Consider the following 25,607-nt stretch of genomic DNA (forward strand, 5'->3'; position numbering starts at 1 on the left):
AAGAGTCTGAGTCGTGCCCCACTCCCTACCCAGAGAGAGGTGCACAAAGGCACCAGCCTGGTGCTCTCAGACCAGAAAGACCAGGCATTCCCAGCCCGGGCCAGCAGGAAAATCTCAGTGTGTGATCACTGCTTGGAACTTCTCTGGCAGTCTGGAGCTGCCCAGACAGCCTCCACTGCCTTGGTTTTGGGTACAAGCAAAAAATTCTGAGTCCCCAGGGACTGCGACTGGGAACCTGCTCTGCCAGCGGCCAAGGGGGGATTTATTTGGTCTTTGCAGCCAGACTGAGGCTTCTCTCTGAGAGGGAGGTCAGGGTGCAGTTTGCTTTCCTCTAAACCTACAAAAACCATCAAAAGCAGTCAAGGCAAGAGAGGAAAAACAAAAGTGAACAAATATAAAAACCTCCAGAGAACAAAAGCCTGAAAAAAACAGTTTCCTCAGAGCCCACCCCCTTGAGGGGGGCAGGAGGACTTAACTCAGAGAACATCATTGACTGAAAACCCACATGGCAGGCCTCTTCCAGAAAACCAACCAGGAAAGGAAAAAAAAAAACAAAACCAAAAAGACGACAAGAGAACAACCACCACTACTTCACAGGACAATTTTTATTATTAAATCGATCCCACTATTCTGGCCATTTTTTATAGAGATAATTTTTTATTATTATATAGATAATTTTTTAACCTATTTACCGTCATGGTGAGATGTCCAGTACATCAAATTCCATAATAACCTTCTAACCTGAACTTTTTGATACATACACCTGTGTTTTCCTTTTGCACCTCTATTTTTTAAATTTCTTTTTCTTTAAATTTTAGTTTAGTCTAGTTTATACCTTTTTTACATTTTTTTTCTAATATTCATATAGAGTTAAACTTCAAGGTAATCCCTTTTCCCCAATCAATGCCACCCCTATAGGTAAACCAATTCCTAATCCCCCTTTATCTTCAGAAAGTTGAGTCCTTTAACAAAGATATCAAGATACATCCAAGAAGAATCAAAACAACCTTCCTCACCCCCACTGAGAATTTACAACCACTCTCCCATCTTTTTCTTCCACCAGTATTTCTGTGTTTTTGTGTTTGTCCTGATAGTATATAAATCTTATACTGCGGGTTCTTTTTGACGAGGTTCTTCCTTTATTTGCATATATATGCAAATATATATATATATATATATATATATATATATATTTTCTCTTGTCATATACTTTTATCAGTCTTTTTGTTTGTTTTTGTTTGTATACTTCATAAATCTTACCTTGGGGCCATTTGGGCTGAACCTTCTCTTTTATCTCACTTTCCGTTCCTGTCTCTCTCCCTCTCTCTTTTTTTGTTTTCCTTCTCTTTTTTGTCTCATTTGGGTGGGGAACCCTGATTGCTCAGAAGCATTCCAGGGTGCACCTTCCTTGACTGCATCACAGTCGATACATCCAGCTACACCCGTTCAGCCATCTCTTACCAAAATGACTAGGAGGAGGAATGCCCAACAGAAGAAAAATACAGAGGATGGACCTTTTTTAACAGAGCTAACGGCTATCAACATAGACAATATGTCGGAAAGAGAATTCAGGCTAACAATTATCCAAGCAATAGCTAGGTTGGAGAAAGCCATGGGTGACCAAATGGAATTGATTAGGGATGAACTGAAAACGACCAGAGATCATGTTTTCAATATTAGGGAAGAGCTAAAAGCTACCAGGGATGAGCTTCATAATTCTCTCAATGAGTTCCAATCTAATCTAAATTCTCTCAATGCTAGAGTAACTGAGACAGTAAATAGAATTAGTGATCTGGAGGATAAACAGAGAGAAAGGATCAGGAGGAAGCCTGGAATAAACAGCTTAGGAGCCACGAAAACAGAATCAGGGAAAGAAATGATGTCATGAAACGTTCCAACGTCAGAATTATTGGAATCCCTGAAGGGGAGGAGAAAGAAAGAAGTCTAGATGATATAGTGGAACAAGTTCTTCATGAAAATTTTCTGAATCTCCTGAATGGAACCAGTGTTCATGTAATAGAGGCCGAAGGTTTCCCCCCAATATTACATATTCTCAAAAGTCCTCGAGACACCTAATAGTAAGAATGAAAAATTATAATTGTAGGCAGAACCTCTTGAAAGCAGCTAGGACAAAGAAGATCCTTACGTACAGAGGAAAGCCCATCAGAATAATGTTAGATCTGTCCACAGAGACCTGGCAAGCCAGAAAAGGCTGGCAAGATATATTGAGGGCACTGAATGAGAAGAACATGCAGCCAAGAATACTTTATCCAGCAAGACTGACATTCAAAATGGATGGAGAGATAAAGAGTTTCCAAGACCAGCAAGGCTTAAAAGACTATGCAACCACCAAGCCGATACTGCAGGAAATATTAAGGGGGCTTCTTTAAAGGAGGAAAAGGCCCAAGAATAGCATTGAAAAGAAATATAGAGACAATCTACAAAATGATTGACTTCAAAGGCAACACGATGTCAATAAAAACGTATCTATCAATAATCACCCTCAATGTGAATGGCCGAAATGCTCCCATAAAATGGCACAGGGTTGCAGACTGGATAAAACGACAGGACCCATCCATACGTTGTCTAGAAGAGACTCATTTTGAACCTACAGATACACCCAGACTGAAAGTGAAGGGATGGAGAAGCATCTTTCATGCCAGTGGGCCTCATAAGAAGGCTGGGGTAGTGATTCTCATATCAGACAAATTAGATTTTAAACTAAAGACTGTAGTCAGAGATACAGAAGGACACTATATTCCTTAAAGGGACTATCCACCAAGATGATCTAACAATTGTAAATATCTATGCCCCCAATATGGGAGCAGCCAATTACACAAGAAAACTGTTAATCAAGATAAAGAGTCATATTGATATGAATACACTAATTGTTGGAGATCTTAACACACCTCTCTCAGAAATAGACAGATCACCAAAGCAGAAAATCAGTAAAGAAACAAGAGCATTGAATGACACATTGGACCAGATGGACCTCATAGATATATACAGAACATTCCACCCTAAAAAAAACACAATACTCATTCTTCTCAAGTGCACATGGAACTTTCTCCAGAATAGACCACATACTGGGTCACAAGTCAGTACTCAACTGATACCAAAAGACTGAGATTATTCCCTGCACATTCTGAGATCACTGTGCTTTGGAGCTCAATCACAAGGAAAAGTTCAGAAGGAACTCAACCTGGAACTAAAGACCACCTTGCTTAAGAATGCTTGGATCAACCAGGAAATCAAAGAAGAACTTAAACAATTCATGGAAAGCAATGAGAATGAAGACACTTCGATCCAAAACCTATGGGATACAGCAAAGGCGGTCCTAAGGGGGAAATACATAGCCATCCAAGCCTCCCTCAAAAAAATTGAAAAATCCAGAACACAGCAGCTCTCTCTACACCTTAATGAACTGGAGAATCAACAACAAATCAAACCAACTCCACACATAAGAAGGGAAATCATCAAGATTAGAGCTGAGATCAATGAGGTAGAAACCAGAGATACAGTAGAACGTATCAATGAAAATAGAAGCTGGTTTTTTGAAAGAATCAATAAGATCGATGAACCATTGGCAACACTAATCCAAAAGAAAAGAGAGAAAGCTCAAATACATAAAATTATGAATGAAAAGGGACAGATCACAACTAACACCAAGGAAGTTGAAACAATCATCCGAAGTTTTTATCAACAGTTATATGCCAATAAGCTAAGCAACCTAGATGGAATGGATTCATTCCTCGAAAACTATAAACTCCCAAAATTGAACCAGGAAGAAGTTGACAACCTGAATAGACCAATATCTAGTAACGAGATTGAAGCAGTGATCAGAAACCTCCCAAGAAACAAGAGCCCAGTTCCTGACGGATTCCGTGGGGAATTCTATCAAACTTTCAAAGAAGAAATAACACCTATTCTCCTGAAGCTGTTTCAAAAAATGGAAGCAGAAGGAAAACTTCCAGACTCTTTCTATGAAGCCAGCATTACCCTGATCCCCAAACCAGGTAAACACTCTACCATAAAGGAGAATTTCAGACCAATATCACTGATGAATATGGATGCTAAGATTCTCAACAAGATCCTAGCAAACAGGATCCAACAGCCCATTAAAAAGATTATCCACCATGACCAGGTGGGAATCATCCCTAGACTACAAAGGATGGTTCAACATTCGCAAATCAATGTGATAGAACAAATTAATAAGAGAGGAGAGAAGAACCACATGGTCCCCTCAATTGATGCAGAAAAAGCACTTGACAAAATCCAGCATCTGTTCCTGATTAAAACGCTTCAAAGTATAGGGATAGAAGGAACATTCCTGAACTTCATAAAAATCTATCTATGGAAGACCTATAGCAAATATCATCCTCAATGGGAAAAAGCTTGCGTCCTTCCCGTTGAGATCAGGAACACGACAAGGATGCCCACTCTCACCACTCTTGTTCAACATAGTATTAGAAGTCCTAGCAATAGCATTCAGACAACAAAGAGAAATAAAAGATATCCACATTAGCAATGAAGAAGTCAAACTCTCTCTCTTTGCAGATGACATGATTCTTTATATGGAAGACCCAAAAGACTCCACCCCCAAACTACTAGAACTCATACAATTCAGCAACGTGGCAGGATACAAAGTCAATGTACAGAAATCAGTGGCTTTCTTATACACTAACAATGAAAATACAGAAAGGGAAATTAGAGAATCGATTCCATTTACTATAGCACCAAGAACCATAAGATACCTGGGAATAAACCTAAGCAAAGAGGTAAAGGATCTGTACTCGTGGAACTACAGAACACTCATGACAGAAACTGAAGAAGACACAAAAAGATGGAAGACCATTCCATGCTCTTGGATCGGAAGAAGAAACATTGTTAAAATGTCTATACTGCCTAGAGCAGTTTATACTTTTAATGCCATTCTGATCAAAATTCCACCGGCATTCTTCAAAGAGCTGGAGCAAATAATCCAAAAATTCGTGTGGAATCAGAAGAGACCCCCGAATCGCTAAGAAAATGTTGAAAAGCAAAAATAAAATGGGGGGCATCATGTTATCTGATTTCAAGCTTTACTACAAGCTGTGATTACCAAGACAACATGGTATTGGCATAAAAACAGACACATAGACCAGTGGAACAGAGTAGAGAGCCCAGATATGGACCCTCAACGCTATGGTCAAATAGTCTTCGACAAAGCAGGAAAAAATATCCAGTGGAAACAAGGCAGTCTCTTCAATAAATGGTGCTGGGAAAACTGGGCAGCTATATGTAGAAGAATGAAACTCGACCATTCTCTTACACCGTACACAAAGATAAACTCCAAATGGATAAATGACCTCAATGTGAGACAGGAATCCATCAGACTCTTAGAGGAGAACATAAGTAGTAATCTCTTCAATATCAGCTACAGCAACTTCTTTCAAGATATGTCTCCAAAGGCAATGGAAACAAAAGCGAAAATAAACTTTTGGGACTTCATCAAAATCAAAAGCTTCTGCACAGCAAAGGAAACAGTCAAAAAAATAAGAGCCCACGGAATGGGAGAAGATATTTGCAAATGACAGTAGAGACAAAAGGTTGTTATCCAGGATCTATAATGAACTCCTCAAACTCAACACACACAAAACAGGCAATCATATCATAAAATGGGCAGAAGATACGGACAGACACTTCTCCAATGAAGACATACAAATGGCTATCAGACCCATGAAAAAATGTTCATCATCATTAGCCATTAGGGAGATTCAAATTAAAACTACATTGAGATATCACCTTACACCAGTTAGAATGGCCAAAATTAACAAGACAGGAAACAACATGTGTTGGAGGGGATGTGGAGAAAGGGAACCCTCTTACACTGTTGGTGGGAATGCACGTTGGTGCAGCCTCTTTGGAGAACAGTGTGGAGATTCCTCAAGAAATTAAAAATAGAACTTCCCTATGACCCTGCAATTGCACTACTGGGTATTTACCCTAAAGATACAGATGTAGTGAAAAAAAGGGCCATCTGTACTCCAATGTTTATAGCAGCAATGGCCCCGGTCGTCAAACTGTGGAAAGAACCAATATGCCCTTCAATGGACGAATGGATAAGGAAGATGTGGTCCATATACACTATGGAGTATTATGCCTCCATCAGAAAGGACGAATACCCAACTTTTGTAGCAACATGGATGGGACTGGAAGAGATTATGCTGAGTGAAGTAAGTCAGGCAGAGAGAGCCAATTATCATATGATTTCACTTATTTGTGGTGCATAACAAATAGAATGGAGGACATGGGGAGATAGGAGAAGGGAGTTGGGGGGAATTGGAAGGGGAGGTAAACCATTAGAGACTATGTATTCTGAAAAACAATCTGAGGGTTTTGAAGGGGCGGGGGGGTGGGAGGTTGGGGTACCAGGTGGTGGGTATTAGAGAGGGTACGGATTGCATGGGCACTGGGCGTGGTGAAAAAACAATGAATACTGTTATGCTGAAAATAAAAAATAAAAGAAACAGAGGAAAATAATGATTTGTTAATTTTCTCTCTCTAACAAATAATGATTTGTTAATTTTCTCTCTCTAAAGAGAGAGAAAGAAAGCATATTGGGTGAGGGGCAGAGGGAGAGGAAGAGAGGGAATCTCAAGCAGACTCACTTTTGAGTGTGAAACCTGATGTGGGGCTCGATCCCACAATCCTGAGCTGAAAACAAGAGTTGTACCCTCAACCAAATGAGCCACGCATGTGCTCCAAGAAACCCTTTAAAAGCAGAATCTCCGTTTCTTGTAGTGCTTTGGGGCCCTTGGACGTTAGCAACGTCAGTTTTCTAAGGTGGTAGATGTTTGGGGGCTCATCTCTATAGTGTCGATCCTAGTCATTGGGGTGCCTGATGTGGGCTATCGATCCTTCACTCTTTCTGGAGGAACACTGGACTTGTGAGATCCCTCTCTATTGTGTGTTGTCTAGCCAGAAGTTTGGGTTGGTGAGACTGTGTCTTTGTCTCTCTTACCTGTCTCAATGTAGTCTTTTTATCCTTTTTTGTGAAAAAGCATTTCATCTAGTTTTCAGATCTTTTTCAGAAAGAAATATTCCTGTATGTAGCTGTAGATTTAGTATTTCCATTGTAGGAGGTGAGTTTAGGAACTTCCTGTGACACAATGTTAGAGAAGTCCTAGTTCTTTTGTTTTTATCTGCTTTTGATCAACCAGTTGCTGAGAGAATAAGTTAAACCCCTATCTTGTTTATAATATTTTGAGGATATGTTACTAGGTGTATACAAGTTTAAGATTATATTATCTCCGGTTATTTAAACTTTTTGTCTTGATAGAGTCACTTCATATTTAGTAATGGATTTTGTCTTAAAGTCTTTTTTCTAATATTTAAAATTTTTTTCATCACTATATATATATATATATATATATATATATATATTTAACTATTATCCCAGTTATAGTATGTCATTAGTATTTGATATAATGTTCAAGTATTCATTAGTTACATGTGCTCATCACATCACATCCCTTCCTTATTGCCTGTCACCAAGTTATCCCATCCTCCACCCACCTCCTCTTTATCTAATATTAATATAGCTTGTAGTTGCTTTCTTTTTGTTGCAATTTGTTCAGTATGCCTGTAAAGGTTTGTTTAAGCTTCCTAAAGAGTTATATTCAGAGTGTCTCATGAACAGCATGTGACTATATTTTGGAAATGCTATCTGATGTCATCTTTGGCTTTTAATTATGCCATTTTATCCATTTGTATTTATTATTGTTACCTTTTGAATTCTACAAAATCTTGTAGGTTTTTAATTTTTTGCACATCTTGTTCTTTTTTTCTCTTTTTAAAGATTATTTTTGTCTACTTATTTTTCTGCACAACAGTTACTCAATTATGAATTCTGATTATTTTCTTTAATTGATGAAGTAGAAATTTTAACCTCCATTTGTTTTCAAGTGTGATCAGTATATTCCTCTGAACAATATTGAGAACTTAGAATATTTTTCTGAGTTTTTTCTTTTTTATTATGTTAAGTTAGCCACCATACAGTACATCATTAGTTTCTGATGTAGTGTTCAGTTATTGATTAGTTGTGTATAACACACAGTGCTCATCACAGTATGTGTCTTCCTTAATACCCATCACCCAGCTGCCCCATACCCAACCCCACTCCCCTCTGACCCCCTCAGTTTGTTTTCCAGAGTCCATAGTGTCTTCATGGTTTATCTTTCTCTCTGATTCTCTCCCTCCCAGTTTTCCCTTCCCTCCCCTATAGTCCTCCATGCTATTCCTTATGTTCCACATATGAGTGAAATTGTATGATAACTGTCTTTCTCTGCTTGGCTTACTTCACTTGGAATAACCCCCTCCAGTTTCATCCCTGTCAGTGCTATTAGTAGGCATTCATCCTTTCTGATGGCTGAGTAATATTCTATTGTATATATGAATCACACCTTCTTTATCCATTCATCTGTTGAAGGGTGTCTTAGCTCTTTCAACAGTTCGGCTATTGTGGACATTGCTGCTATGAACATTGGGGTGCATTCTTTTTACAACATCTGTATCTTTGTAGTAGTAGTAGTGCAGTTGCTAGTACCTAGTAGTGCATCTGTTGGGTCATAGGATAGCTCTATTTTTTTTTAAGATTTTTATTTATTTATTTGACATACAGAAATCACAAGTAGGCAGAGAGAGAGGAAGGGAAGCGGTCTCCCCGCTGAGCGGAGAGCCTGACTCGGGGCTTGATCCCAGGAACCCAAGACCATGACCTGAGCCAAAGGCAGAGGCTTTAACCCACTGAGCCACCCAGGTGCCCTTAGGGTAGCTCTATTTTTAACTTTGTGGGGAACCTCCATACTGTTTTTCAGATTGGCTGTACCAGCTTGCATTCCCACCAACAGTGTAAGAGGGTTCCCCTTTCTCCATATCCTTGCCAACATTTGTGGTTTCCTGCCTTGTTAATTTTTGCCATTCTGACTGGTGTAAGGTGATATTTAAATGTATGTCATCCCTTCTTATACTATATTAATGTTCATAATTTTGTTCTATTTTTCAAATATATGCATAAAACATTATATATTCATTGGTTCATGTTTACCCACATATTTACCACTTTCTTTGGTAATCATTCCTTCTTATATCTCAAACCTTCTCAATGAGAATATTTTCCTTCTGCTTTAAAAGAAGAGGGCAGCAAGATGGTGGAAGAGACAGGGACCTCATTTCATCTGGTCCCTTGAATTTAGCTAGAGATTTATCAAATCATTCTGAACACCTATGAATTCAACTTGAAATGTAAGAAAAGAATTGCTGAAATTCTACAAATAGAAAAGTAACCACTTTTTGCAATGTGGGAGGTACAGAGAAGTGAATCTGAATGTATATATTTGAAGATACTCTGTGGGGTGAGGGAGCCTCCATCAGCTCCCTATGGGAAAGTAATACAGCCCTGGACCGCAAAATCAGAACCTTTAGAAATCTGCTCCAGTGAGAGACATCCCTGCCTGAAGGGTACTCAGGTGGTGAAGCAGGGCAGAATGCTAGGTTAGACAGTGTGGTTTCAGGATCCTTGGGTCACAGAAAGAATGGGGGTGCCCGAGCTAGGACAGTTCCCAAGCATTGGAGTGGGCAAACTGGTTAGAGTCAATGAACCCAGGAGGGGGCTCTCAACTCAGTTTGCCATAAACCATGAACTGAGACTTGGCAGGTGACAGCTTTCTGTGTGGGGGCACTGCAAAGGGCAAAAACACAGGAACCCTACACCATCCCTGGAGGTTCATCGCAGGTGTGCACATGACTGGTTGACAGCTCTCTGTGCCGGGGCCCTGCAAAGGACAGAAACAGAGTGACACTCTGCCTGCATGCACCGCAGGAGACTGTGGAGTTTGGCATACACTAAAGTGAAGACTGCTTATCTCTGAGAGTTTACTGAAGAGAGAGAACCATGTCTTTTAGCTTTACTATGCTGTCATTTTTATTTTAGTCCTCTAAAGAGGCACAGAAAGCCCTCACGGAACAAAAGCCACATAGAAAAACCTGAAGCAGTTTACACTGAGCGTGGCCCTCTGGCAAGGGGCGGTGTAACTCCACACAGACAGACACTTGAGAATCAGTGAAACAGACTCCTCCCCAAGAAGACTAACAGGAACATCAGGCTAATACTAAGTTTATGGAGCACACAGGACTGTAAAACTACAATGCTAGGGCAAAATAGCAATATAGAAGTTGAGATTCTCTTTTCCTCATGATTTGCTTATCTTTTAGTTTAAAATATTTCTTATTTTATCAATTCTTTGTTTTGAAGTCTTTTTTAAACTTTCATCTTTTACATTTACATTTTATAGACAGTTTTCATTGTGGCTTCCTTTTACTATATTCAAATATATATATATATATATATATATATATATATATATACACACACACACACACACACACACACACACTTCTGCTTTCTTTACAATTTTGAGAATTAGTGTCTTCTAACAAATAGACCAAAACACTTCCAGGACCAAGTGGATCACCCTGTTTTGCCCACTTGGGAGATCATATTCTCTCTTCTTCCACTCCCTCCCCTTTTAAAATTGTTTTGTTTGTTTGTTTGTTTTGATTTTGGTTTGGTTTGGTTTCTGACTCTTAGGATTTGTCTAGTGTGTATTTCACTTAGGTCATGGTTGGTATTTTTTATTTTGCTCTCTCATTCATCCATTCTTCTCTGGGCAAAATGACTAGAAGGAGAACTTCACAACAAAAGAAAAACAGAGGGAATACTCTGCCACAGATCTAATTGATATGGACATAAGTAAAATGTCAGAGCTGAAATTCAGGAAAACAGTGATAAAGTTACTAGGTGGGCTTCAAAAAAGAATGAAACATACTAGAGAATTTTTTAGTGCAGAAATAAAATCGAATCAGGCCTACATTAAAAATGCTTTAACTGAGAAGCTGTCTAAAGTGGACTAACAGCTGGGGTAAATGAGGCAGAAGAGAAAGTAAGTGACATAGAAGGCAAGTTGATGAAAGTAAGGAAGCTGAGGAAAAGAGAGAAAAACAACTAATGGAACATGAGGTGAGGCTTCAAGAAATCAGTGATACCAAAAAATATGAAACCAATGTTAGAATTACTGGGATCCCAGAGGAATCCTGAAAGCAGCTCAAGGCAAAAACTTCTTAACCTGCAATGATAAAAAACATTAGGCTGGCTGGCAGCAGTCCTATCTACAGGGACCTGGCAGGCCAGAAAGGGCTGGCATGATATATTCAGGTTACTAAATAAGAAGAACCTGCAACCAGGAGTACTTGATCTGGCAAGGTTATCATTTAGGATGGAAGGAGAGATAAAGAGCTTCCAGGACAAAGGAACTAAAAGAATATGTAGCCACTAAATCAGCCCTGCAAGGGATAATAAAGGGGATCTTGTAAGTGAAGAGAAAGCCCAAAAGTAACATAGACCATAAAGAAATGGACACAATCTACAGAAACAGGGACTTGAGGGTAATATAATGGCACTAAATTCATATCTGTGAATAGTGACTCTGAATGTAAATGTACTAAATGCTCCAATCAAAAGACACAGAGTATCAGTTTGGATAAAAAGGCAAGACCCATCCATATGCTGTTTACAAGAACTCATTTTAGATCTAAAGACACTTACAGACTGAAAGTGAGGGAATGGAGAACCATGTACCACACAGGTGAACCTCAAAAGAAAGCTAGGGTAGCTACCCTCACATCAGACAAATTAAGTTTTAAACCAGACTGTAGTAAGGGGTAAAGAGTGATACTATGTCATACTTAAAGTGTCTGTCCAACAAGGTCTAACAATTGTAAATATTTATGCCCCCAATATGGGGGCAGCCAATTGCATGAACCAATTAATAACCAAATTAAAGAAACATATTGATAATAATACAATAATTGCAAGGGACTTCAACATCCCACTCACAGCAAGGGACAGATTAAGCAGAAGGTGAATGAAGAAATAAAGGATTTCAGTGACACATAGGACCAGATGAACTTTGCAGATTAAGTACAGAGCATTCCGTTCTAAAGCAGCATAATACACATTCTTCTTCTTGAGTGCACATGGAACCTTATCCAGAATAGATCACATACTGGGTCACAAATCAGGTTTCAACCATACCAAAAGATTGGGATTATTCCGTGCATATTTTCAGACCACAATTTTGACACTTGAACTCCAACAGAAGAGGAAATTTGGGAGAAATTCAAATGCTTGAGAGATACAGAGCATGCACCTGAAGAATGAATGTGTCAACCAGGAAAGTAAAAATAATTTTTTAAAAATTATGAAAACAAATGAAAATGAAAACAGCTGTTCAAAACCTTTGCGATACAGCAAAGGTGGTCCTAAGGGGGAAATACATAGTAATACAAGCCTTTTTCAAAAAAATTAGAAAAGTCTCACATGTACAAGCTAAATTTACACCTAATGGAGCTGGAGAAAGAACAACAAATAAGCCTAAACTAAGCTGGAAAAGAGAAATCATCAAGATTAGAGCAGAAATCAATGACATAGAAACCAGAAGAATAATAAAACAGATAAGTGAAATAAGGAGCTTGTTTGTTGAAAGAATAAGATTGATAAAACTGTAGCCAGGCTTACCAAAAAGAAAAAGAACCCAAATTATTAAAATCATGAATGGAAGAGGAGAGATTATGATCAACATCAAGGAAATACAAACAATTTTCAGAACATAATGTGAGCAACTATATGCCAACATATTAGGCAATTTGGAAGAAATGGATACATTCCTGGAAACTAATAAACTACCACGACTGAAAAGGGAAGAACCATATGATACTCTCAATAGATGCTGAAAAAGCATTTGACAAAGTACAGCATCCCTTCCTGATCAAAACTCTTCAAAGTGTAGGGATAGAGGGCACATACCTCAATATTGTCAAAGCCATCTATGAAAAACCCACCGCAAATATCATTCTCAATGGAGAAAAACTGAAAGCTTTTCCGCTAAGGTCAGGAACACGGCAGGGATGTCCATTATCACAACTGCTATTCAACATAGTACTAGAGGTCCTAGCCTCAGCAATCAGACAACAAAAGGAAATTAAAGGCATCCAAATCGGCAAAGAAGAAGTCAAATTATCACTCTTCGCAGATGATGTGATACTATATGTGGAAAACCCAAAAGACTCCACTCCAAAACTGCTAGAACTTATACAGGAATTCAGTAAAGTGTCAGGATATAAAATCAATGCACAGAAATCAGTTGCATTTCTCTACACCAACAGCAAGACAGAAGAAAGGGAAATTAAGGAGTCAGTCCCATTTACAATTGCACCCAAAACCATAAGATACCTAGGAATAAACCTAACCAAAGAGGCACAGAATCTATACTCAGAAAACTATAAAGTACTCATGAAAGAAATTGAGGAAGACACAAAGAAATGGAAAAATGTTCCATGCTCCTGGATTGGAAGAATAAATATTGTGAAAATGTCTATGCTACCTAAAGCAATCTACACATTTAATGCAATTCCTATCAAAGTACCATCCATCTTTTTCAAAGAAATGGAACAAATAATTCTAAAATTTATATGGAACCAGAAAAGACCTCGAATAGCCAAAGGGATATTGAAAAAGAAAGCCAACGTTGGTGGCATCACAATTCCGGACTTCAAGCTCGATTACAAAGCTGTCATCATCAAGACAGAATGGTACTGGCACAAAAAAGAAAGAGATAACCTAAACAGACCTATAGCCAGCAAGGAAATTGAAATAATAATCAAAAATCTCCCAACAAACAAGAATCCAGGATCAGATGGCTTCCAAGGGGAATTCTACCAAATGTTTAAATAAGAACTAATACCTATTCTTCTGAGGCTGTTCCAAAAAATAGATATGGGGGAAAACTTCCAAAATCATTTTTCAAGGCCAGCATTACCTTGATCCCTAAACAATACAAAGTTCACATCAAAATGGGAATTATAATTGACTTTCTCTGCTTGACTTATTTGACTTAGCATAATCTCCTCCAGTCTCATCCATGTTGATGCCAAAGTTGGGTATTCATCCTTTCTGATGGCTGAGTAGTACTCCATTGTATATATGGACCACATCTTCTTTGTCCATTCGTCTCTTGAAATGCATCTCGGCTCTTTCCACAGTTTGGCAGTTGTGGCCATTGCTGCTATGAACACTGGGGTGCGAATGGCCCTTCTTTTCAGTACATCTGTGTCTTTGGGTTAAATACCCAGTAGTGAAGTTTCTGGGTCATAGAGTAGCGCTAGAGGGGAGGGCGATGAGGAGATGGGTGAGCCCAGTGGTGGATATTAAGGAGGGCATGTATTACATGGAGCACTGGGTATTATAAGGAAACAATGAATCACATAAAGGTCTTGTATCCAAGATCTAAAAAGAACTTAATAGACTCAACACCCCCAAAATCAAGTAATCCATTTAAAAAATGGGCAAAAGACATAAGCAGATACTTCTCCAAAAAAGACATACAGATGGCTAACAGGCACATGAAAAAATGCTCAACATCATTCATCATCAGGGAAATACAAATCAAAACCACAATGAGATCCCACCTCACACTAGTCAGAATGGCTGAAATAAACAATTCAGGAAACAATATATGATGGTGAGAATGTGGAGAATGGGGAACCCTTTTACACTGTTAGTAAGAATGCAAGCTGGTAACAGCCACTCTGGAAGACAGTATGGAGGTTCCTCAAAGAGTTAAAAATAGGGCTACCCTTTGACCCAGGAATTGTACTACTAGGTATTTACCTCAGAGATAGAAACATGGTGAATCAAAGGGGGCACCTACACCCTAATGTTCATAGCCCCAATGTCCATAATAGTCAAAGTGTAGAAAGAGCTGAGTTGTCCATGGGCAGAGGAATGGATATAGAAGATGTGGTTTATATATGCAAAGGAGTATTACTCAGCCATCAGAAAGGATGAATAATTACCATTTACATTGACATGGATGGAACTGGAGGATATTATGTTGAGCAAAATAAGTCAATGAGAGAAAGATAATTATTATTTGGCTTCATTTATATGTCAAATATAAGAAATGGGGCAGCAGACCACAGGGGAATGGAGGGAAAACAGAATGGTAAGTCATCAGAGAGGGAGAAAAACCATGAGAGAAAGAAACTGAAGTTTGCTGGAGGGGAGGTAATTGGGGGATGAGGTAATTAGGTGATAGGCATTAAGGAGGGCATATAATATGTTGAGCAGTGGGTGTTTTATGCAACTGGTAAATTATTGAACAGTACATTTGAAAAAGAAACAAAAAACAAAAAGGAAGGACACCTCAGTGGCTCAGTCAGTTGTATCTGACTCTTGATTTCACTTCAGGTCATGATCTCATGAGTCCTGAGATCGAGTCCTGCATTGGGCTCCACACTCAGTGGATAGTTTACTTCTCTCCATCTTCCTCTGCCTCTCCCCCTGCTCATGTGCTCTCTCTCCCCCCTTCTGAGATAAATAAATCTTTTAAAAAAAATCCAAAAAGATGCAGTTTGAAGAGCTTCCACATTGAACACATGGATATGTGGGGAGGATGGTGTACCTGGAGAGGGCATGGAAGCTACATTCCCTTTCCCCAGGCCTTGACCTATGCACCTCTTCCATTTAGCTGTTTCTTAGTTATAGCCTTAATAATAAACTGGTGATCTAGTAAGTAAGTATGATCAAGTAAGTAAATAAATAAACTGCCTAATGAGAGTTATTTGGTTGCAGAGTATCTTGGGTTTTATCTGTCTGAATGTATTCTTGCTTCCCCCTCATTTTTGAAACAAAAAACCCCTTAATTTTATTGAGTATATAATTCCCAGTTGTGTTACTTCTTCTTGGCACATTGAAGATATTATCTTGTGCAGTGTTGTTATTGAGAAGTCAAAATTTTATTTAATATTTATTCCTGTGAAGGTAATCTATTCTCTGGCTTTTTTTTTTTTTAAAGATTCCTTTTCTGTCATTGGCATTATGGAGTTTTACTATTGTATATCCAATTGTGGTTTATTTTTTTCTTTATCCTTCTAGGGATATGTTGGATTTCTGAATCTCCCCAGTGTTTAGTTTAGTCCTGGAAAAATCTTGGCCATTCTATTTAGATATTTTCTCTGCTCCTCTCTTTTCATTCTATCTTACACATTTCTTTCATTTCTTAAATTTCTTTGCATAATTTCTTCAGATTGACCAGTTCACTAAGTCTTTCAATAGCTATATCTAGTCTAACTTGTCAATTGAGTTCTTTTTCTATCAACTTTTTAATTTTAATTTTAGTATAGTTAACATATGCTGTTATATTCATTTCCAGTATACAATATACTGATTCAACAATTCTATACATTGCTCAAGTGCTCATTGTAAGTGTAATATTTAATCTCCATGACCTATTTTACTCATCTGCCCACCCACCTCTTATCTGGTAACTATCAGTTTGTTATCTATTGTTTAAGAGACTGTTGTTTTTTTTTTTTTTTGTCTTTTGTTTTCCTTTGCTCATTCCTTCTCTTTCATTCCACGTACGATTAACATCATGTTGTCTTTCTCTGACCAACTTATTTCACTTAGCATTATACTAATTCCTTCCATATCCTTGCAGATGGCAAGATTGCATTCTTTTTATGACTAAATAATAGTCCTCTGTGTGTGTGTGTATGTATATCACATCTTCTTTATCCATTCATCTGTCCATGGACATATGGGTTACTTCCACAATGTGGCTGTTGTAAACAATGCTGCGATAAACATAAGGGTATATGTATCTCTTTGAATTAGTGTTACTGTATTTTTGGGTAAGTACCCAGTAGTGCAATTACAGAATTATAGAGGGAACTTCAGACTGTTTTCCACAGTAGCTACACCAATTTTCATTCCCACCAACAGTTCACAAGAGTTCCTTCTTTTCCACATCCTCAACGACACTTGTGTCTCTTACGTTTTTTATTTTAGCCATTCTGACAGCTGTTGAGTTGATAGCTCATTGGGGTTTTGATTTGCATTTTTTTGATGATGAGTTATACTGAACCTCTTTTTTTTTAAGTCTGTTGGCCATCTGTATGTCTTCTTTGGAGAGATATCTGTTCATATCTTACGCCCATTTTTCAAAGGGATAATTTGTTTTTTGGGTATTGATTTTTATAAGTTTTTTGTATATATTTTAGATACTAACACTTTATCAGATATAATATCTTTTCCCATTCAACAGTTTGCAGTTGTATTGATGGTCTCCTTTTTTGTGCAAAAGCCTTTTATTTTGATTAGCCCCCAAAATTTATGTTTGCTTTTATTTCCCTTACCTCAGGAGGCATATCTAGAAAGATGTTGCTGCAGCTAATGTCAGAGTAGTTACTGCCTCTGTTCTCTTCTAGGATTTTTATGGTTTCACATTTAGGTTTTTAATTCACTTTTAATTCATTTTTGTGTATGGTGTAAGAAGGTGGTCCAGTTTCATTCTTTTGTGTATGGTTGTCCAGTTTTCCCAACACCATTTGTTGAAGAAACCGTCCTTTTTCCCATTGCATATTCTTGCCTCTTTGGTTGGAAATTAATTGACTGTATGATATTTGGTCTTATTTCTGGATTTCCTGTGTGTTCCATTGATTTATGTGTCCAGTTTTCTGCCAGTACTACTCTGTTTTGATTACTACAGCTTTGTAATATAACTTAAAATCTGGATTGTTATACCTCCACAGTTTTAGTTATCTTTATTAAAATTGCTTTAGCTATTTGCAGTCTTGTGGTTCCACACAAATTTTAGGATAGTTTGTTCTAGTTCAGTAAAAAAATGCTATTAGTATTTTGATAGGGATGGTATTTTATCTGTAGATTGCTTTTTCTAGGTTTTGTTCATGATTCCATGTTCTATGAACCATCTATTTTAAAGCACATGGTGACAAGGTAAAAGCTGGCTATATTGTTTATCTCTGCATTTCTGTTGTTTTTTAATCTAAGCTTCTGAAAAGTCTTTATAAACAGCTTCCTGGATCATTCCTCCCATTTAAGATATTTTTAAATATATTTTATCAGCATTTTTAGTTGCTTTTAGCATGAAGGTCGATGACTTCTGCTATACTCCTGAAAAAGAAGTCCAGCTGTTCTACATTTTTGACATGATTTTTTTTTTTTGCCTCTAGCTTCCCATATATACTGCACCACCTCTGCAGTCTAAATATGTTGAAGAGCAGCCTGGTCATTTACAAAGGGGCTTTGCATCCATCCGCAGTACAACTGGTCATTATATTGGCTGGTGCAAGGTATGTGAGTACTAATAGTGGTTCAACGTTGGAGGTTTCTGATTTTTTCAGACAGGTAATTCTTCTGTTGCATTTGGTATTGGCAGAGGTTACTCAGTGACATTCATCAGGTGAATGGGTTGATCTAGAGGCCCTAAGACGGTCCATTCTCATCTTTAGTACCTTGTCACAGATAGCTAGAAGGCTGGGCTCAGCTAGGAATGTTGTGTAAAGCAAATACATGTGGCCTGTCAAGCCTTGTGATCTGAGCAGTCAGATAACTTACACAGGCAGTTCAGGGCTCTTACAAAGAGGCCCTTGGCAGAATTTACTAAGCTTCTTATTTATCATCAGATGTCCAAGAAAGTTAGTTATACAGCATTCTATTGTTAGATCACAAAGGCCACCCCAGTTTTAAAGGGAGTGGAATTAGATATCACCTCTCAATATGAGTAGCAGCCAAGAATTTGTGGCCATATTTAATCTACTATATCACTACTACATGTATTAAGATAGTTCAGCAAGCATTTATGTTATTTTTCATGTACAGTTGTTTGGCTATTTACAAGAAGTTCTGAAATTATTTCGCAATCTTTTCTTACTTGGCTAAGCAAAATGTTAACTTGTTGGATATAGTTTATAAGACCATTCTGAATATAGTCAGCTATTGGGAAAAATGAAATTCATCTCACTTTAATACTTAGCCTTGGGCGCCTGGATGGCTCAGTGGGTTAAAGCCTCTGCCTTCAGCTCAGGTCATGATCCCAGGGTTCTGGGATTGAGCCCCACATTGGGCTCTCTGCTCAGCAGGGAGCCTGCTTCTCTCTCTCTCTCTCTCTCTCTCTCTCTGCCTGCCTCTACCTACTTGTGATTTCTGTCAAATAAATAAATAAAATCCTTAAAAAAATACTTAGCCTTTAGTCAGCGTTATCTAGCAGCAGAGTGATGGAGTAAGGATAAAATATTGATGTTACATTATCCTCACATCAACACAGTTGTGTTGGCATCAACATATCCAATGTCAGTGTCATAATGATAATGTTGGTACCATGTTTTCATCATTCTGACCTAATAACTGACCTAACAACTTTTTTTTTTTTCAGATACAACCTATCCAATTGTGAACCCTTGTTCTTTTTTGTTTCTAATACATTCTTTTTTTTTTTTTTTTTAAGATTCTAATGGTTTTATGAAACACTAAATATGAACTCTGGTCATTCCAGGTGATATTTAAAATATCTGATGAATACTGTTTTTTTTTTTTTAAATTTGTGTCTGTCAGACAACTCTAATAATATGAGTTATATTATACACTTTTAATAGTTTGATCTCAGAGGAAAGTGTATTAACTAATAAGGGTTTGAATCATGCCCCTAATACTATATACCAGTAGCCAGATGATTCATACTTAAGTCTCCTGAGACCTAATTTTCCATGGTGTTCTCAAATTTGTTTTCAGTGAGGTAAATTGTTCCTGAGAGATCCTTAAATTGCTGTTGTTAACTATCACCCAATTTAAGACTAAAAGAACTTTTATTCTCTTAATATGCTAAAGTGAATAGGTGGAAGAAGGCACTTTGAATGCATTTCATCTTAGTGTAAACAACTTTTTCTCTCTAATTTTCCCCTATAAACATAATCTATTCTTTAAAAAATTACTTCTGACTCAAGTTGCATTCTGCGTTAAACTTAGAATCTTGCAGACCAAATTCAGTTCTTCTTCTCCTTAGTGTTTTGAAATTTAGGTAGCAGTGACCCACAGTGGTAAAAGTGATTTCCTAAACAAGCTAAGGAAGACTTCCCAAAAGGAGTGACTAGGTTTTTTCCTCAACAGTTACATGGTTTTCAGTCAGCCAGTCAATAGGTATTATAACTTTAAAGGTGAGGTCTTCTTGAGAGAGTCTTTAGGGAGAAGTAACTTTGACAGTTAAGGTCTGTGCTGGTTTGTACAGCTTGAAACCACGATGAAGGGATGAACCTCTACATCTCTGATCTCTGATCTCTGATCACCATGAAAATATCTGTGATAAGGTTACTATTATGGAGATATCATGATAATAATGACTTCTTTGTTTCCTGTGTAATGAAATTATTTCTCTGTTCTTTGCTTTGAAAAATGTTTTTGTTCTTTTTATCCCATGGTTTCATAGCAGCTAGTTCAGAGATGGAGACCATATATTTCAGTTGTATTTTCTGGTTTCTTCAATAGAGTACAGCATGACTATGGGCAATTACTCTGGGTAAATCATCCTCTGCCTTCATTTTTGAAGGCAGATATAATTGAGGTAGTATCTACCACTCGGTAAATGAGTGTAACCAAATTCCTTGCATTAAAATGAATTAGTTAGAAATAGGTAAAAGAGAAAATTTGATTTAAAACTTTAATCACTTCAGTGAGTTAATGATCTTAATTTTTAGAGAATTTATATTCCTATGTAAAAATAATATAAACACTAGTCTTTGTAGGATGATTTCTATCCTGAAATAAATGTCTTATTTAGATTTTTTCCCATTCTTATGCACACTTTTAAAAAAGGAGAAGATGAAGTACTTTCTTTAAGTTTGTTGTTATTACTTTCTTTACAAATCATTATGTCATTGCTACCACATATGTATTAATCAGATGTTGCTTCTAAGCTGAAATATACCTCTATCCATGATTTATTTAAATTCAATTCATTTTTCTAAGGCTTTATAAAGTAAGATGATAAGTCTTTGTATTTCTGCAATAAATTATCTGTGAGATGCTCTGACTACTTTATAGGCATTACTTCTTTATATGAGGAAAATAGTAAACAAGTATTATCCATGTTAAACAGAATGAAAAGCAGGGCATGAAGCTAATTCAACAAGTATTCTCATGTGAATAAATAGGAAAATTAGAGTTAGATTTGAATACAATGCTAAGTCAACATTTTAATATGGTCTCAGAGATATGGACTATATGATTTAATTATCAACATCTTCAAAAATGCAGATGTCCTTTTTTTTTCTTTTTGCTTAGGGTGTTTATGTGTTTATGAAAAATGGGATAATGGATACAGTACAATTTGGAAAAGGTAGGTGAGTGAACCATCCATAATTAGAAATGTTAAGGAGGGCACGTATTGCATGGAGCACTGGGTATGGGGCATAAACAGTGAATCTTGGAACACTGAAAAAATAAAATCAAATATAATTGGAAAAAAAGAGAAGCTGTAGAATAACAGAAAAAAACAGAAATGTTCTGTTGTCTTGTTAACTTGCAAGGTTTAAATGTGAGAGAAATAAAGGCAGTAAGTTATTCATTATCATGTTTTACCAACTGAGAAGATACTCTATAGAACTTTATGAGAATATGAGAGTAATAGTAACTGTCATTTATTAAGCAATTAAGCAATTATATGTTAAGGCACTATGATAAGCATTTTATACAATTTATCAAATTTAATTTCTATACCAATTCTATGAGTGTTGGTATTATAATTATTCCCCTTTTTACAAGATTTTATTTATTTATTTGAGAGAGAGTGTGAGGGTGGGTATGAGCACAAGCCAGGAGAGGTGGAGGAAGAGGGACAAGCAGACTTCACGCTGAGCACAGAGCCCAACATGGGCCTCCATCTCATGACTGTGAGGTCATGACCCAAGCTGAAGTCAAGAGTTGGATACCCAACCAACTGAGCCAACCAGGTGCCCCTGTGATTATCCATTTTTTACAGATAAGACAACTGAGGTTTAAAAAGATAAAGTAGGTTGCCAAGGTCACATAGATACTAAGTGGCAGCGCCTGGACTCAAACTGAGGTCTGTTTAGCTGCAAAGCTCATATTATATGCTCAAAGCATAAAATAGAAACATGTCCACGTTGTTATGAATTAGTTTAAATAGGTGCTGTTTGCTGTTAAAATACATAGAATTTTGGCATCCGTTGCTAGGAAACACTAATACCAGTCATTAGAATATTTGAGCTAATGTTGGAAAGCAATTTTATTTGATTATTTAATTTGATAATGGTATTTGACAGTAGATAGATCTTCCTAATATTCTTGCCCTAAGCCAATTGTTCAAATAAATGTGTATGGGAGACAGAAAGATCAGCTAAAATTTTAAATATCTCCATGATATTGATGACATGTAAAGGTATTATTACTTAAGGTATATAGGAATTAATTCCAAATTATATTCCTCATCAGTCTTGAGGAATATAATTAAACAGGTGATTACTATTAAATAATTAAATGTGATTAAGCATCTATTTTTTGGGTTGCATGGAAACAAATAATTTAATTATATAAAAAGCCAAAACATCTAGGCTTGTGCCCACTCTTCATCTACTTTTGGTTTAGGCTCACTTCTCCTGATCATTGGTTTTAACAAAAAGCATTGGCTGCTCTGGGTATTGGGGAGTATTGGCAAGTAATGTCTACAAGCTACATGTATCCCTAGTTAATTATTCAAAGTTCCTATAATATAGAAAAGTTCCTATAATAGTTCCTATAATAGAACTATAATAGTTCCTATAAAGTTCCTATAATAGAAATAAAATATTTCTATTCCTACTGGATCCTGTCAAACTTTGAACAGGTAGGTCCAGAAGCATTTCCATTAGACAGATAAATACTACATAAACAAGCAGTTACTTTATAATAATTCATGCAAAGGTGTGAACTCTAGCATCATATTTCATTAAAGAGTAATAATTGCCTGTATTAAGAAAACAGTAAGTCAGCTATGGAAGGAAGATTTTATTTTGTAGCAAATAACTGTTTTAACTAGCTTTTTCATTTGCTGCTCAAATCATTATTTTTGTAGCTTTTTTTGAAGAGTGTTTACCATCTTCTACTATCTTGGCAAATCTCTTTAGCATTTATACATCATATTTAGAATGCCTAAGTCATTTATATTAGTCATTATTATAAGTCATTTATATTAGTTTTTAACTTACTTCTTAATAGATGCATATATTTACCTGAAGAATCCACCTCAAGATTTTCTCCCAAAACTTGGAGTGATTACAGTTTCAGCATTGGCAGGCTTGGTTTCAGCAAGAAAAGGTAGGGTTTAAAAAAATAATTTTTTCTTTCACTTCCTTTATATTCTGAATTTTACAGTCATGGGAAAACCTCATAGTCTTTATTGAATAGTGTTAGGATAGGGTACTGTGAAAATTTTTAGATTCTACGTTACAACATGTTTATTTTTATAAAGACTGTACTTTAAAAAATATAGCTATTTCAAGATGTTTAACATCATTAGCTATTAGGTAAATGCAAATGAAAGCCACAGTGACAATATTAGAATGTCTAAAATTAAAAAGACTCACCATACCGAGTATAGTCAAGAATGTAGAGCAACTGAAACTCATATACTGCTGGTGGGAGTACAAAATGGTACCACCATTCAAGAAAACAGTTTGACAATTTCTCTTTTTTAAAAGGTTTTATTTAAAGAAATGAAATCTTGCCATTTGTGACAACATGGATGGAACTAGAGCGTATCATGCTTAGCGAAATAAGTCAAGCAGAGAAAGACAACTATCATATGATCTCCCTGATATGAGGAAGTGGTGATGCAACATGGGGGCTTAAGTGGGTAGGAGAAGAATAAATGAAACAAGATGGGATTGGGAGGGAGACAAACCATAAGTGACTCTTAATCTCACAAAACAACCTGAGGGTTGCCGGGGGGGGGGGGGGGAGGTTGGGAGAAGGGGGGTGGGGTTATGGACTTTGGGGAGGGTATGTGCTTTGGTGAGTGCTGTGAAGTGTGTAAACCTGGTGATTCACAGACCTGTACCCCTGGGGATAAAAATAAATGTTTATAAAAAATAAAAATTTAAAAAAAAGGCTTTATTTATTTATTTGACAGCGACAGACACAGTGAGAGAGGAAACATAAGCAGGGGAGTGGAAGATGGAGAAACAGGCTTCCTGCTGAGTGGGAAGCCCGATGTGGGGTTTGATCCCAGAACCCTGGGATCATGACCCGAGCCGAAGGCAGTTGCTTAATGACTGAGTCACCCAGGCACCCCAAGTTTCTCTTAGAAAGTTAAACATGCTCTTATCATGAGACCAAGTAATCACACTTCTGGGTATTTACCCTGGAAAAATGAAAAATCTGTACCTAAATGTTTATAGTAATTCTATTAATAATTACCAAAAGCTGGAAACAACCTAAATGTCTTTCAAGGGTAAACTAAACTGTGGCACATCCAAAGGAATTAGACTCATGAATAAAACGAATAAACCATTGACACATGCAGCAGTCTTGATGAATCTGACATAAAGAAGCCAGTCTAAAAAAGTTATATGTGCTGTGATTTTATTCATACAACTTTCTCAAAAAGACAAAACTATACTAACAACAACAAAAACAAAATATCAGTAGTTCCCAGGAGTTAGGTATGGGAAGGTGTGACTGACTATAAGGAGGTCACATAAGATTTTTTTTCTTTCTTTTTTTTTTTTTTAAAGATTTTCTTTTTTTTATTTGACAGACGGAGATCACAAGTAGGCAGAGAGGCAGACAGAGAGACAGGAGGAATCAGGCTCCCTGCTAAGCAGAGAGCTGGATGTGGGGCTCGATCCCAGGATGCTGGGATCATGACCTGAGCCGAAGGCAGAAGCTTTAACCCACTGAGCCACCCAGGCGCCCCGAGATTTTTTTTTTTTTAACAGTGATAGAACTGTTCCATATCTGAATGTACTGGTGGTTACATGACTCTATACATGTATTAAAAGTGATAGAAGTATAGATCAATTTTCTGTATGATATTTAAAATAAAATTCAAAAATATATAGCTGTTCCTATTAAAATTATAATTTATCATTTTGTCATCTTTTAGATAACTTTATTTTTTAAAAGGTTTTTTAAATTTAAATTCCAGTTAGATAACATACAGTATAATATTAGTTTCAGGTGTACAATTTAGTGATTCAACAGTTTCATACAACACCCAGCTCTCAGTACAACAAATGAACTTCTTAATCCCCATCGTCTATTTAACCCATGGCCCACTTACCTCCCCTCTCATAATAGTCAGTTTGTTCTTTATAGTTAAGAGGTTGTTTCTTGATATGACACTCTTTTTTTCCCTTTGCTCATTCATTTTGATTCTTAAATTCCACATATGAGTGAAATCACATGGTATTTGTCTTTCTCTAACTTATTTCCCTAAGCATAATACTCTCCAATTCCATCCATGTCCTTGAAAATGGGAAGATTTCATTCTTTTTTAAGGTTGAGTTAAACTCTGTGATTGATATCTGTCTTCTCTCCTTCATCCAATGATCCATTTATCAGGCAATGGATACTTGAACTGTTCCCATAATTTGGCTACTGTATATAATGCTGCTGTAACATTGGGATGCATGTATCCCTATGAATTACTATTTCT

At 36.9% G+C, this 25,607-nt stretch overlaps 1 protein-coding gene across 3 annotated transcripts in view; it reads left to right on the forward strand.

Annotated features, from left to right (window-relative positions):
- The window catches only part of APOOL (apolipoprotein O like), a 146,382-nt gene that overhangs the window by 70,842 nt on the left and 49,933 nt on the right, over positions 1-25,607 (forward strand). For all 3 annotated transcript variants that reach the window (XM_045085578.1, XM_045085580.1, XM_045085579.1), the window contains exons 3-5: positions 18,133-18,252; positions 21,236-21,290; positions 23,168-23,266. In XM_045085578.1, coding sequence (XP_044941513.1) covers positions 18,133-18,252; positions 21,236-21,290; positions 23,168-23,266 — 274 coding nt within the window. The remainder of the gene's footprint in view (positions 1-18,132; positions 18,253-21,235; positions 21,291-23,167; positions 23,267-25,607) is intronic.

Source organism: Mustela putorius, unplaced genomic scaffold, assembly GCF_011764305.1.
Source record: "Mustela putorius furo isolate JIRA1106 unplaced genomic scaffold, ASM1176430v1.1 tig00000870_pilon_pilon_pilon, whole genome shotgun sequence".
In the NCBI taxonomy this organism is placed as follows: Eukaryota; Metazoa; Chordata; class Mammalia; order Carnivora; family Mustelidae; genus Mustela; species Mustela putorius.